At 36.6% G+C, this 15,734-nt stretch overlaps 1 protein-coding gene across 1 annotated transcript; it reads right to left on the reverse strand.

Annotated features, from left to right (window-relative positions):
- Positions 1-2,127: 2,127 nt before the first annotated feature.
- LOC123812594 (olfactory receptor 6C76) lies at positions 2,128-3,075 on the reverse strand. The gene has a single exon (XM_045829374.1). It carries the CDS (start codon positions 3,073-3,075, stop codon positions 2,128-2,130), a length of 948 nt encoding a protein of 315 aa, XP_045685330.1.
- Between the last annotated feature and the right edge of the window lie 12,659 nt (positions 3,076-15,734).

Below are 15,734 nucleotides of genomic sequence, written 5' to 3' on the forward strand. Positions count from 1 at the left end.
GTAGGAGGGAGAAGATGATACTTTCAAATTTTTGAAAACTGATTTTATCAAAAGATACTCAGCTTTTCTAGTATACTGATGCCACACATATAGCTCCCTATACATGAAATATTTTGTAAGCGATTAATTTACATTGTCTTACACATTTGACTATTTTTTGACTGATTTGTGAGAGTCAAAATCTGATAAAATATGACAGTTGGACAAGACAAAGGGCCAATTTTTTGTTACCATAAATTTATCAAGTCCATGCTATACTTTAAAGAATATACCTAGGCGGTTATTACCTTGGAAAGTGCTTCTGTATCTGCATATATGCTTTCCATCTAACCAGTTATCCAAATGGAGTTGGCTGAAATAAATTCAAATGGTTTGTCTATACCCAACAACTATTCTCCCTCACTGTCAAGCAAGACTAGCTGCTACCTCACCTTTACCTCTTCAGTTTATAATATGACCCAGACTATGTGAATACAAGTCATTGTTATAACAATAGTAATAACTATTATTAAATTACCAAGCACTTACTATAGTACTTGTCATGTTTTAGAAGTTTAACCTATATGTAATCATAACAACAAATCCACGATGAAGTATAATTATTGCACCTCCTGTACACGTGAAAAATCTGAACCCCAGAGAAGTTTAAAATTTTCTGAAAATCTCAAGCTTGTAAATGGCAGAGCAAGAGTACAGATCTAGACAACGTGACTTCAGCGCACATATACTTAAGCAACACACTATGGCTATGAAACATGGAAGTGATGCTCAGGAATCAAAGAGATGGTTTAATGATTGCTACCTAAAGGTGTATCAATCAACATATTCTAACTGCTACTTTCATTGAACTTGGTGGCAGGAAGTTTCCTATCTCTTACCATGAGCTGAAAAGAGTGAATTGAAGTCTACAAAGAACTGTACAATTTATCCCGTGACAAAAGATGATCTGTTATGAAAGAAGGAAACAAAATTGAGCCAAATAATGAAATATATTAAAAACAGAGACAGAGGGGAGCATTAAGAGAGATTATGAGCAATAAATAGTCATAATATAAACAAATCCATTTTTTAGCTCCTGAGCTAAACAGAGTTTTCATGGCTATTATGTGTCTACCTAAGATTTTAAATTTATGAAATTATTTTTCTTAAACTGATTTTATTTTTAATATTTATTTGGCAACCAATATAATCTTATATAATACAATGGTCAAACCTTACCAAAGTTGGAGACACTGGTAAGAGAGAAAACAATACAATTAGCTAGTATTTGGATGGTTAAAGAGTTCCAAATCACAATGTTGGGTAAATTAAGGTGCTTACAGAGGAGAGAGAGTATTATTCCCAAACCAAATGTTGCTAGCTCTCTGTAAGAATATTTCATAGAAATATGCTTACATGCTACTGCCTTTTATTTAAGTATTAACACTAATTATAAAAGTTCTACATTGATAAATTGTTCTTAAAGTTATAGTTTATTGTATTGTTTCTTATTTAAGCACCCATATATTAAGCAGCTCTAAAAATAAAAAAATGGCAAAAATATTTTTACCATACTGATTTTCTACTTTGATGGCAAATATGTAATATGTTTTTAAAATTTTATATAGACTATATGTAAATTGTGAGTTAAATTTTATGGTCAACATAAAAATTAACAACTTCTTCCACATTGTTTAACTGTTATGAGTTATTCCTCATTTGAGTGGCTGAATTACCTTTTTGTTTTATTTTTAAAAAGCATTAAAAAGCATGTATGTGTTTTTATAGACATACACACAAATGTACAAACACATATGTACATATATACACATGTTTGTACATAGACACATATGTACATTTGAATCTAAGCCTGTCTCCTATTGGGGCATGTGCAAGAGGCAACCGATAGATGTTACTCTCACACATCAATGTTTCTCTTCCTCTCTTCTTCTCTCCCTTCCCCTCTTTCTAAAAATAAGCAAATAAAATCTTAAAGTTATTTAAGAAGGATTTGCAATATAAAGATTTTATATCCAAAATAGCATAAACAATTGTAATTCTGAGAAGACATAAAAGACGACAGAGAAGGTATTTTTAAAAATCATTCATTAGTTCTCTGTTTAAAACTGTGTATGTTTCAGTTATAAATTACAGCCAGAGAAATGTTTTTGAGGAGCGTAACTTTTTCACAACATCCTTAAATGCTTGTTTCACCTGCTGGTTCCTTAAGGTGTAAATAAATGGGTTCAGCATAGGAGCGACAGAGGTATTGAGCATAGCTATTCCTTTTGTCAAAGCAACCCCTTCCTTTGCTGATGTTTTCACATACATGAAGATGCAGCTTCCATAAGAGATAGAGACAACAATCATATGGGAGGAACAGGTTGAAAAGGCCTTTTTTCTTTGTTGAGCTGAGGGGATTCTCAAAATTGTTTTGAGGATGTAAGAATAGGAGAGAATTATTAACGTCAAAGTGGACATAAGAGTCAGCACAGCTAAAACAAAGCACATGAGCTCTAAAGTACTTGTGTCTGTGCAAGAAATTTGCAGTAAAGGAGCAGAATCACAGGTGAAGTGGTCGATGATATTGGAGTCACAGAAATCCAGCTGCAGGCCCATGGTCAGTGGTGGAAAGATGACCAAGAAACCAGCCAGCCAAGAGCTGCCTACCAACTGGTAGCAGATCTTGTTACTCATAATGACTGTGTAATGTAGGGGTTTGCAGATAGCCACGTAACGATCATAGGACATAGAAGCCAGAAGAAAAAACTCTGTTGAACCAAGGAGGATATAGAAAAATAGCTGAGCTGCACAAGCATTATAGGAAATAGATTTGTCTCCACTTAGGATGCTGATCAAAAACCTAGGATTGCAGACAGAAGTAAATGAAATTTCTAAAAAGGAGAAATTCCTGAGGAAAAAGTACATAGGGGTCTTTAGGTGGGAATCCAGCAAGGTAAGAATGATGATAGTAAGATTTCCAGTGACACTCATTACATACATGAGTAATAAAAAGAAGAAAATCAGGACCTGTACATCTGGGTTATCAGTCAGACCCAGGAGGATGAAATCTGTCACAGATGTTCGATTTTTCATTTCTGTGATTGATTTTTCAGAAATCTTACTGCCAAAATCAAGAAAGACAAATATAAATCAGTTTGACGCACATAAATATCTGCACCTATTTTTAAAGTAATGATTGTATTTTCATAAGAAGTACCTGAGGCTTAAAAAAATTCTTTCTATACCTTCTATAGAGTCCCCATTTTCCCCAATTCTATTATACATTTTGTGGGTGTATCTTCTGTGTTTAATTTCAGTTGTATTACTCTGATTTCTTGCTGCATGTTTACTCTGCTTCTGTTGCTTACAACTGTTACATGGGAAATGTATTGATTAAAAATGAACTTTTTTCATGCTTCATTGTTTAGCTAAAATATGGAGGACCTGATGCTTTTCTTGTCTTTTTTTTCCAGGCGTGTTTTCTACTGAAGATAGAAATTAGTACTCAACTGACCCTAATTAATATTTTTCAGTGAAATTCTAAATTTTTCTTTGAGGAGCAGTAAATATTTATTTATTTGTTGCCTTTTTCCTTGTAAAAAATCAGAAACCAAGCCATTCTAACATTGTATAATAAACTTTTATTTACATTAAACAGGGGTTTATATAAATACTACTTATATTTTTTAATTCACTACACATTTTATTTCCAGCTATCAATGAACAATCTAAACACCTCTTTTTATTCTTGAATTTCTAAAAACAGGTGTCTTTCAATGAAAATTCAGTTAACTAAGTTTTTCACTTTATTGTTTTAAAGTTTCCAATAAAATAGTTTTTAAAAATCTAGTAACAGTTGAACATCAGTCTGTTCACTAAATATGTTAATGAAGTTCAGAAGTACTCATATATAAAGTTTAGATATGAAATATGCACTTTACGTATGCCATTTAGAACTATCTTGGATACCCCACCAGTAATATGCATCAGGTCTTTCTAAAGTGTAAATGTATCAAGGAAACCATGTCATGTCCCACACATTTCTTTTATAGAAATCACTATTTTTTCATTTTTTCATTTCAGTTAATTAATATAACTAATGAATATATATTATTTATAGTATATGTATTATATATAGAAAAGAGAGAAACAAAGTAGAGTGGTAACTCAATGCTATAAAATGAATAGAAGTGGAAAAACCAAATAAAAATAAACTGAAAATACATATATTGTCAAAAGTTTGATGGTTAGTATTAAATACTGAATGCAAACTAATGTGCACAATATCTTAAATCAAAAGACAAGCAGTAGGCTAACACTTCACAGAGAATAACATTTTCCATTTCTTCCCATGAAGCTCTATATTTTCTTATAAAAACCTTGATGTTCTATCTCAAAACATCTAATGAAACAGTTTCCTTGTCTTTCCTCACCATTGTCCTAAATCCAAAATCTTGAAATATTCCACCTTCTTCCTTAACACCAAATCTTCAGATAAACTATTAAAATAAAATAAATTTAGAATGATTTGTTGATAATCTGGTATTTCACAGAAGATCATTTCCATTTATTTTCCCCAGGCAAAAAGTAAATCTAGCACCTTTATTGTACTTTCTACACATTTTTTAAAATTAAGAAATATTCTTTGGGACTGTTTTAATGACCTTTGGGAAAATAATATCAGGGCACTGATGAATCATGCACACATGTACACAAAACTTTGGCAAGTATATCTTAATTGGTATATTATGAAATCTATGTCCCAGGAGAAGTTTGAGGAAGTTATCCAGCAGAATGGTGGCCAGATATTTGGAACTGGGGGCACTTGGCAAAAATAAACCGTCATTTTCAGATGTTCATATTCCTCTGGCTCATGTATCATTCTTAAAACCCTGGGCAATCAGTTTAAAATATGAAAGACAAAACAGGTAGAGGACTAGTAAGGAAAAAACATCTGATTTCACTGTCTATGAAACATTTAAAATTATTGAAGGCACTTGAGATATCTTATTCCAGGTAAAGTTTTCTTAGGAAGTATTTCTTTTATCAGTTAAGCTATATAACTAGTATACATCTAAATTTAAGAAGGATCTCAAATTTCACCTTAACATTTCTATAGAATTTTCAACAGTAGCATAAACCCACTGTATGTTTTAATAATGTATACCAAATCTATTCTTTACTAATAAGGAAATTAAGTGCAGTTCATTTCATAGTGAATAAATTCAATGCTAAAGATATAACTTCTTTGAAAAAGCATCTTATTGTTGAACCCATTATAAGTGAACACTAGGATATTTAAATTACTTTTGCATAAATATAATGCTACTTCAAAAATAGAGGTTTAGTTAATAATTGAATTATTAGAACCTTTATTGCTATATATAATTTTAGAAAATTACAATGTGTATCTTCTCATTTTAAAGTTGTCTTCATATATCTTTATACACAAATATAAAATTTATATATGTATACAATAAATAAAATTTTAAGCACTTGATACCTAAAAAAATCTTCATTTTAAGCAATAGGTAACCATTTGATATTAGCATATGCATTTTGAGATTGATATTTATTTAATTGAATTTATACAGCTTTCAAGTGTACAGTTCTCTAACCCATCATTGCATATTGCATCATGCATTCACTTCCCAAAGTTAACTCTCTTTCCACCACCATTTATCCACCTTTCTGCACTGCCTTTCTCTCTATCACTGTACTATTTTTAGTGTATGTGTGTTTTTTATTGGTCTGTTCAATGGATCTATGATTCTGTTTCTATTTTGTTAGTTTTTTTATTCATTAGATACCACATATAAGTGGAATCATGGTATTTGTTTTTCTTTGACTGGCTTATTTCACTTAGCATAATGTTCTCCAGGTACATTCATACTGTCCCAAAAAGTAAGATTTCCTTTTTTTTTAATAGCCAAACAGTACTTCATTGTGTATATGTCCCACAGCTTTTGATCAATTCATCTCCTGATGGACACTTGGGCTGCTTCCAAACCTTGGCTATTGTAAATATTGATAATATTGCAATGAATATAGGGGTGCATATATTTTTTCAAATTAGTGTCTCAGATTTCTTTGGATGTATTCTCAGAAGTGGAATCTCTGGGTTTTGAACAGATCTATTTTTAATTTTTGGAGGAAACTCCATATTGTTTTCCATACTGGCTACACCAGTCTGCGTTCCCACCAACAGTGGTGCTTGGTTCCCACCAACAGTGTGCTTGGTTTCCCTTTTCTCTACAACCATTTCAGCACTTGTTTGTTGATTTGTTTATGATGGCTATTCTGACCAGTGTGAAGTGGTATCTTGTTGTGGTATTAATTTACATCCATCTGATGGCTAGAGATGCTGAGCATCCTTTCATATGTCTCTGGGCCCTCTGTATGTCCTTGCTGGGCAAGTGTCTGTTCAGGTTTTTTGCCCATTTTTGCTCCAGGGTTGTTTGTCTTCCTGGAGTAGAGTTGTGTGAGTTCTTTGTATATTTTGGAGATTGTTTCCTTGTCTGGGGTGTCATTTGAAAATATATTTTCACATACGGTTGGTTCCCTTTTCATTTTACTGCTGTTTTCTTTAGCCATGCAGAAGCTTTTTATTTTCATGAAGTCCCATTTGTTTATTCTTTCCTTTATGTCCCCTGTGCCAGGGTATATATTGGTGAAACTATTGCTGTGTGGAATATCTGAGACTTTCCCGCCTGTGTTCTCCTCTAGGACTTTTATGGTGTCATGACTTATATTTAAGTCTTTTATCCACCTTGAATTTATTTTTGTGTATGGTATAAACTGGTGATCGAGTTTCATTTTTTTGCATGTAACTGTCCAGATCTCCCAACACCATTTGTTGAAAAGGCTATTTTTTACTCTGTTTTAAGCTTCTGCCCCCTTTGTCAAATATTAATTGACCATAGAGACTTGGGTTCATTTCTGGGCTCTCAATTCTGTTCCATTGTTCTATGTGTCTGTTCTTATGCTAGTACATACTGTTTTGATTACAGTGAGCTTGTAATATACTTTGATTTCAGGAATTGTGATCCCTCCTTCTTTGTTCTTTCTTAAAGTTGCTGCAGATATTCAAGGCCATTTATAGTTCCATATGAATTTTTGAAATATTTGTTCTATATGTGTGAAATATATCATTGGTAATTTAATAAATAATATTATTAAACACCAATAATATAATTGGTGTTTAATCTATAAACTGCTTTGGGTAGTATGGGCATTTTGATTATGTTAATTCTTCTAATCCATGAACACAGTATATGCTTCCATTTATTTGTGTCTTACTTAATTTCTTTCTTCAGTGTTCTCTAGTCTCCTGACTACAGGTCTTTTACCTCCTTCATAAGATTTATTCCTAGGTACTCTATTTATCTTGTTGCTATATCAAACAGGATTTTTTTTCCTGATTTCTGATTCTGATATTTTGTTGTTGGTGTACAAAAATGTCTTCAATTTCTGAATATTGACTTTGAATCCTGCTGTTCTGCCAAATTCACTTATTGAGTCAAGAATTTTTTCATGGAATCTATACAGTCTTCTATCTACACTATCATAACATCTGCAAACTGACAGTTTTACTTTCTTACTTCCAATTTGGATGCTTTTAATTTCTTTTTCCAGTCTGATTACTGTGACTAGGACTTCCAATATATGTTGAATGGAAGTGGTCTTTTCCTGATCTTAGTGGGAAACCTTTTAGTTTTGCCTCTTGAGTATGATGTTGGCTATAGGTTTCTCATATATGGGCAGTATTATGTTGAGGTATGATCCCTCTAATCCCATTTTGCTCAGTGTTTTTAGTATAATGGGTGCTATACCTTATCAAATGCTTTTTCTGCATCTATTGATATAATCATGTGATTTTTGCCTTTCCTTTTTTTATGTGATGTATTACATTTAATGATTTGCGAATATTGTACCATCCTTGCATCCCTGGGATGAATCCCACTTGATCATGGTGTATGATCTCTTTAATGCATTCCTGGATGTGGTTTGCCAATATTTTGTTGAGAATTTTGGCATCTATGTTCATCAGTGATATTGGCCTATTGATTTCTTTCTTTGTTGTGTCTTTACCTGGTTTTGGATTTAGGATGATGTTGGCCTCACAAAAAGAGTTTGGGAGTCTTCCGTTGTCTTGGATTTTTTTTTTTAATAATCTGTGAATTAGCTCTTCCTTAAATGTATTGTAAAATTCTCCTGTGAAACTGTCTGCTCCAGGGTTTTTGTGTGACAGGAGATTTTTGATTATTGCTTTGATTTCATCGGCTGTTTTGATCTGTTCAGGCTTTCTGCGTCTTCTTTATTCAGTTCTGGAAGATTTTATTTTTTGAGACATTGATCCATTTCACCTAGGTTTTGAAATTTCTTGGCATATAATTGTTTGTAGTAATTTCTTACACTCTTTTGTATTTCTGTGGTATCAGTTGTAGTCTCTCCTCTTTCATTTCTGATTGTGTTTATTTGGGTCCCCTCTCTTTTTTCTTGATGAGTCTGCTTAAAGGCTTGTATATTTTCTTTATCTTTTCAAAGAAGCAGCTTCTATATTTATTAATTCTTTGAATTGCTTTTTTAGTCTTTATGAGGTTTAAGTCAGCTCTGATTTTGGTTGTTCCTTCCTTCTACTTGCTCTGGCCTGTCTTTGTTCTTGTAGATGTATGGTTAGGTTGTTTATTCAAAATGTTTCTAACATTTTAGGTAAGCCTGTATCTCCATGCAGTTCCCTCTTAGGACTACCTTTGCTGTGTCCCATAAGTTATGGAGTCTTGTGTGTTCATTTCCATTTGTTTCCAAAACCTTTCTGACTTCCTCCGTGATCTCATTATTAACCCATTCATTGTTTGATAGCATGCTGTTCAATATCCATGAATTTGAGTGTTTTCTTTGAGATTGGTTTGTAGTTTCAGGCCCTTAGGGTATAAGAAAATGCTTGATATATCTCAATTTCTTTGAATTTGTTGAGGCTTGTTTTGTATCCTATGATGTGGTCTATCTTTGAAAATAATCCATGTGCATTTGAAAAGAATATGTATTTTGTTTCTTTGGGATGAAAGATTCTATATATATCTGTTAAGTCCACTTGATCTAGGTCATTGGTCAATGCTGCAATCTATCCATTTTTGACAGTGGGGTGTTAAAATCCCCTAGTATAAGTGTGTTGCAGTCTACATATTTTTTGAAATCCTCCAAGATTTTGCTTATGTTTTGGGTGCTCCTATATTGAGTGCATATATGTTTAATATGTTTATGTCTTGATGGATTCTTCCCTTGAGTATAATGTAGTGTCCTTCAGTGTCTGTTTTCATGACTTTTGTTTTGAAGTCTATTTTGTCTGATATAAGTATTACTACACCAGGTTTTTTCCTTTACCTGTGCATTTGCTAGGAATATTTTTTTCCCAACCCTTCACTTTCAGTCTGTGTAAGTCTTTTTTCTGAGATAGGTCTCTTCTAGGAAGTATATGTATGGGTTATGTTTTTTATCCATTCAGCTACCCTATGTCTTTTGATGGGAGCATTTAATCCATTAACATTTAAGGTTATTATTGATAGGTACTTATTCATTTCTCCCCATGTGTATCTGTGTTCCTCTCTCTCTCACTCTTTTCCTTCCTCTTCAAATAGCAGTGACTTTAGCATATCTTGCAGTGCTGGTTTGGTGGAGGAGTATTCTTTCATCCTTCTTTTGTCTTGGAAACTCCTTACTTCACCTCCCATTGCAATTGAGATTCTTGCTGGGCAGAGTAGTCTTGGTTGCCTACTTTTGCTTTTCATTAATTGGAATATTTCTTGTCATGCTCTCCTGGCTTGCAGTGTTTCTGTTGAGAAATCAGTTGCTAGTCTTATTGTAACAGGGTGCGACTGGGGACCTCCCAAAAGAAGGATTTGTAGTGGGGTCCAGAGCTCAGAGTGTCCACGCAATATTAAAAATATAGGATGTCCTCACCCTACAAGTCTGAACTGGGTGATAGGACACATGGAACAGGGCCACTGAGTTATTTGGCATATCAACAGTTTTGAAAATAACCTATAGAATGGTCATTTAACACATCTACAACTTTTTACTGGTTTCATGGATATGTTAAATGTCTGTGGCTATGCTTTTAGCCAGGGAGATGGGAGTGACTTCCACCCAGGATGTAACTGGGAGGCAACTCCCCCTGGTTTTAGCACCTGTATGAGAGCTTGGAGATGGTTGGCTCCATGCCATGGGGCCATGCCTGCCCAGACTTACTATGGCAGCCCAGAAAAGTTGGAAAAATATGGGAGTGCTGGCAGGTGTAGCCGATTGTGGGAGGAGTTGGAAATGAGGATGCAGGGGAAGACTGGTGACAGGATTTAAATCCAGGCATGGCAGCCATGCAGGTCAGAACCATGAGGCTTTGGTGCTCTCTTTGCCACACAACTTAGAAAGCTGGGAAGCAAGATGTAGCAGCAATGCAGAGCTCTCTCTTAGCAGTATGGAAGAATGCAGGAGGGACATTGTGGGAAAGAAAGGGGTAAAAGGACTCTTGCTGGTGGGCCATGAGGAGGTGCCACGTGGGTTTGGATTAAAAACTGGAGATTCTGGCAACACAGCTGATGATGCTGGAAACTGCAGGAGGCCTGCCAGCTGAGCACAGATTACTGGTAAGGACTGGGAGGTAGTTGAGCCATGGACTTGTTTGTTTTCCTGAGATAAGTAGCCTGGACTGGGCAAAGGGGTGGAGAAGGAAGAACTGTGTGTGTTTGTGGGTGTTTCAAGGAACTCTGGGATTTTAACAAAGACATTAAGTCATTACTCTAAGTCTGTATAAGTTTTGAATAAATAGTTCCTTTCCTTTTCACCAATGTCTGACATTTAGAGCTATAATTCCCTGGCAGTGGGCAAGGGGAACTCAGTACAGGGGGACCCTGGGAAAATGGGAGGTCCACTAGGTAATAGTATATCGTCTCCCCCAGGGGTCCATTCTGTAACATTATAGGAGCTCTTTTGTATGTTACCTTTTGTTTCTCCCTTTCTACTTTCTCTTTAAAACTTGGAATTTTAATTGTGCCATGTCTTGGAGTAGCCCTCTTTGGGTTCATCTTAATTGGGACCCTCTGTGCTTCCTGAACTTGTATGTTTATTTTTTCCCTCTGCAAGATCAGAAAGGTTTCTGTCATTATTTTTCCAGAGTTTCTATCCCTTGCTCCTTTTCTTCTCCTTCTGGTATTCCTATGATTCAAATGTTGTTGTATTTCATGTTGTCTTGCAGTTCCTTTAAGCTATCTTCATATTTTTTAAATCTTTTTTCATGCCCCTGCTCTAGCTGGGTATTTCCTTTTATCTTGTCTTTCAGCTCATAGATTTGGTCCTCTGCTTCATCCATCCTGCCTGTAATTCCTTCTAGTGTGTTTTTTATTTCAGAAATTGTGTTCTTCATTACTTCCTGGTTTTTGTTTGTAGTTTCTATTTTCTTTTTCATACTGTTGTAGTTCTTACTCAGTTCCTTGTAGTTGTCTGTGAGTTCCTTGAGCATCCTTATAACCATCCTTTTGAATTCTATATCTGATATCTATATTCTATATCTGAATTCTATATCTGAGAGTTTGGCTGCATCCATTTCATTTAGCTCTTTTAGTGGGGAGTCTTCCATTCCTTTCAATTTCAGTTTCATCCTTTTTATCCCCATTTTAGGTGACCCATGTGTGTTTCTCCATTTCTGATGCTGTACTTTGTTAGCTGTCTCCATAGGTTGAATTTCTAAGGTAGGAGTTCTGTGGGACTCAGTGGTGTGGTCTCTGATCTCCTTGTGTGGATGCTCTAGGGTTGCCCTTTTCTCCATTTAAGAGAGCTGTCTTGTTGTACTTGGGTTTTACACACTGGTGGCTCCTTTTTGGTGGGTTCCCCTGTCCAGTGGCTTTACTGGTATTCACAACTCCTACCTTATCTTATATGTGATCTATGGCAGGGTGAAGGAAGAGTGGATTATGACAGTGGGAAAGTACTCTATGGGATTAAAAGTACCAAGAAGTAGAAAACAGATAGGAGATCCTTTGGAGAAGGACAGCAATAACTGTGATATTTCACTCAAGTAGCCACTTTTTTAAAAAGGTGAAAAAGAGATAAGACTCTTGTTAGAGGTGAAAAAGAATGTGAACAGACTCCAGAAAGCAGAGCACTTATGCTAGATTAGATGGTGAGATATAGTGGAAGTAAGAGATAGCAACTTGGTGTAGTGTGTGAGAGAATGAAGTTAACCACAACAGTAATAAAGCTCAAGAAGACAGTAAAATAGACCAAGACCAGGGAAGTGTGCTGTGTGGGAATGGGGACAAAAATAATATGGAAAGAAATGCATGATCTGAATAAAAAGAATAAGAAATAAAAGACCAAGAGTAGTGTGTTACTGGAATATGAGTGAAGTGAAGGAAGGGATTAAAAATGCAGTGTGAGGGGGCTAAGATGGCGTCGGAGTAGGAAGGAGCAGATTCGGCTTCCCTCTGCTCAGGGGAGAAAATCCTGACCGATCTATGGAGTAGAGAGGCAAGCAACAAACATACTTCAGCATTTTTGAAAATAGGGGACAAAAGATTGTGGCAGAACCGAAAGACCAAAGACCAGACCCTAAGAAGAGTGCTGCAACAAGGTAGGGTCCCAGGGACCAGCGTGTGGTCCTGGGCTGCAGCCCCAGGCCCGGGGGCCTGCTGCTGGGTTTGCCATAGGGTCTTTGGGAGAGAGCCGGGACAACTGCTCCCTCCCCAGCCAAACAAGGTCTGGGAGGCTCTGGGAGGAATCCAGGTGCTGGCAAACACACGGGGGTGGCGGGGGGGAGATGTGAGCACCTTTGGAGGCTGTAGACACCAGAGAGGCTGGGTCACACAGCAAGCCCAGACCCCCACAGTCGCGGTCTGGCTGGAGCATTTGGTGGTGGGAGAAGCCAGGCCACTGAGGGGAGTGGCAGGCTTGAATGGGAGGAATTTCTCAAAAGGAAGGAGTGAATAGACACAGACACTGTTTGGGGAATTCTCCTAAAGTGATCAGTGGCTCCAGCCTCCCTGCTACCCAGCTGTGGGTGCGCAGGTGCACGGGCTCGCGTGCAGGGAGAACATCCCCACACCCCAGTCCACAGCGGTAACCCTGGGGAAAGACCGGATTCCCACACCCAGGGTGCAAGGCTGAGGAGCCAGTGCGAGCTCCGCTGGCCGAGGAAGAAAAGCCATAACAATCATCCTTCAGCCTGCCTCAGCCAGCAAGAGCAGAAAAACTGGTTTGGCCACTTTGAAACCAAGAGACTTTTTAATTTGATTCTATTTCTTTAAACAATTTTTAATTTTTTAATTTTTATTGTTTTTATTCTCTTTTGATTTCTTTTTCCTCTCTTACCTGATTTCTTGTTTTATTCCTTCCCCCTTCCTGTCCTCCAATTTTATCTCTTCTTCATTCCTTCATCTGCCTTTTCTATTTTTACTTTTTAAAATTTTTTCTAAATACCTACAAGTGAGACAAAATCCTGGATTTGTGAAAAGACCAAAGTTGAACCCAAAGAAGGGGCATCACAACAGCTGGGACAGTGAGATAAATTTCACTCTGCTATTACAGAGAACCTGCAAGTTATTGCATATTTGTATTATTATTATTTTTCCAGTATTCCTACATTTTTTAATAGTATTTTTATATCCCTCTTCTTTTTGTATAGTCTGCTTTGCTAGGCTGGATATATTGTATGACCTGACAGCTTTCCTCTGATATCTCTTTCCATACTGTATTGCTAAACTACTGTCCTTTAACTCACCTGTGTCCTATTAGCACACTACTCGAGGTTCTGTACTCCCTATTCTAGTTACCTAGATCTCATAAGTTCTGTCATATGATTGTTGCCATAATATTATTGTAAATAACTGCTGTTCCATGCAATTGTAATTACTTCACAACACCGCCCTTCCCTCCCCCCACCCCCGGAACTTAGCCCATTTCAAAGTTTCCTGACCTCTATTCTCTCACACACTACACCTATTTACTATCCTTTACTCTCACCTTACCCCAGAATCTGACCTCCCACAACCTCCCTGCTTTATAGATCCAACTCACAAACCTTCCTTCCCCAACAAGAGTCTTATCTTCTTTCCATCCTTTCTAAAAATCAGCTAGCTGGGTGGAAGATCACGGTTAACACTATACATAGTCAAAGGATCTCCTATCTCTTCCTTACTTGCTACTACTGTAAATAGCATAGAATTCTCTGTTGCTGTCTTAAACCACTTTGCCTTTCCCTTCCAACTGATGAAAAAAAAGAATAGGTGGAGGAGGTGAACACCAGGATACCCACTGGAAGAGGAAACCCAACAACAAAGGAACCACTAACAGATAACAACAGAAGAAGGTGAAGGAGGGAGTAGTAACCACACAAACCTCAATCCAGGACCTATCTGGAAATACAACTAAACAGTAGAGACAGTACCCAATACAAACAACTGAACAAGAATTCTTTAAACCTTATACACAAGAAAGAACCAGCTTCAACACAACCTGCCCTCACCAGCACAACAAAATACAGGAGGTGGTGGAGAGAGTGACCCTCATTTAACGAGCTGGTGGGAAGGAACCACCAAAGAAAGACTCAACAACAATCAAAATCCAAAGGCAAACACAAAAGCCAACTTAAATGACAGCCCAAGACCAGTGAGCTTGGGAGATCAAGGAAACAGCAGCACTGAAACTCACTGCTATTCTACTAAAGAAGTTCACAACATAAACCCAGGGAGCCAGAACAGATCAATATAAGAAGCTGAGGCGAACAAGAAGAGTCTCATAAACAATGGGAAGACAAAGAAACGATCCCCAAATGAAAGGAAAGGAGGAAGCCTCAGAAAGAATGCTAAATGAAATAGAGGCAATTCAACTATCAGATATTGAGTTCAAAGCAATGATTGTCAGGAAGCTCAATGAGCTCACAATGAGCTACCAGAAACTACAGGGAAGCTACAATGAACTCACTGAAAACTACATCAGTATAAAAAAGGAAATAGAAACTCTCAACAAGGGCTAAGAGAAAATGAAGAATACAATTTCTGAACTGAAGAACACAGTAGAAGGAATGAAAAGCAGGATCAATGAAGCAGAAGATCAGATCAGTGAGCTAGAGGATAAAGTAGAAGAAAACACCCAGAAAGAGCAAGAAAAGAAAAAGAGGCTCAGAAAGAATGAAGAGGGATTAAGAGAAATGCAAGACAATATGAAACGTAATAATATCCGTACAATAGGGATACCAGAAGGAGAAGAAGAAGAACAAAGGATAGAAAACCTATTTGAAAAAGTAATGATGGAAAACTTCCCTAATATGATGAGAGAAAAAGTCACACAAATTCAGGAAACACAGAGAGTCCCAATCAAGAGGAACCCAAAGAGACCCACCTCAAGACACATCATAATTAAAATGGAGAAATAACAAGACAAAGAGAGAATCTTAAAAGCAGCAAGGGAGAAACAGGAAGTAACATACAAGGGAGCCCTAATAAGGCTAACAGCTGACTCCTCAATGGAAACACTCCAAGCCAGAAGAGAATGGCAAGAAATAATCCAAGTAATGAGAACCAGAGGCCTGCAACCGCGACTACTTCACCCAGCAAGGCTCTCAATCAAGATAGAAGGCCAAATAAGAAGCTTCTCAGACAAAAGAAGTCTTAAAGAATACACCTCCACCAAACCAGCTCTGCAAGAGATGCTAAAGGGACTGCTCTAAGGAAAGAAAGGAAAAGAGAGAGTGAGAGAGGAAC

This window comes from Phyllostomus hastatus, unplaced genomic scaffold (genome assembly GCF_019186645.2).
Source record: "Phyllostomus hastatus isolate PE091 unplaced genomic scaffold, TTU_PhHast_1.1 phas_scaffold_93, whole genome shotgun sequence".
Classification (NCBI taxonomy): domain Eukaryota; kingdom Metazoa; phylum Chordata; class Mammalia; order Chiroptera; family Phyllostomidae; genus Phyllostomus; species Phyllostomus hastatus.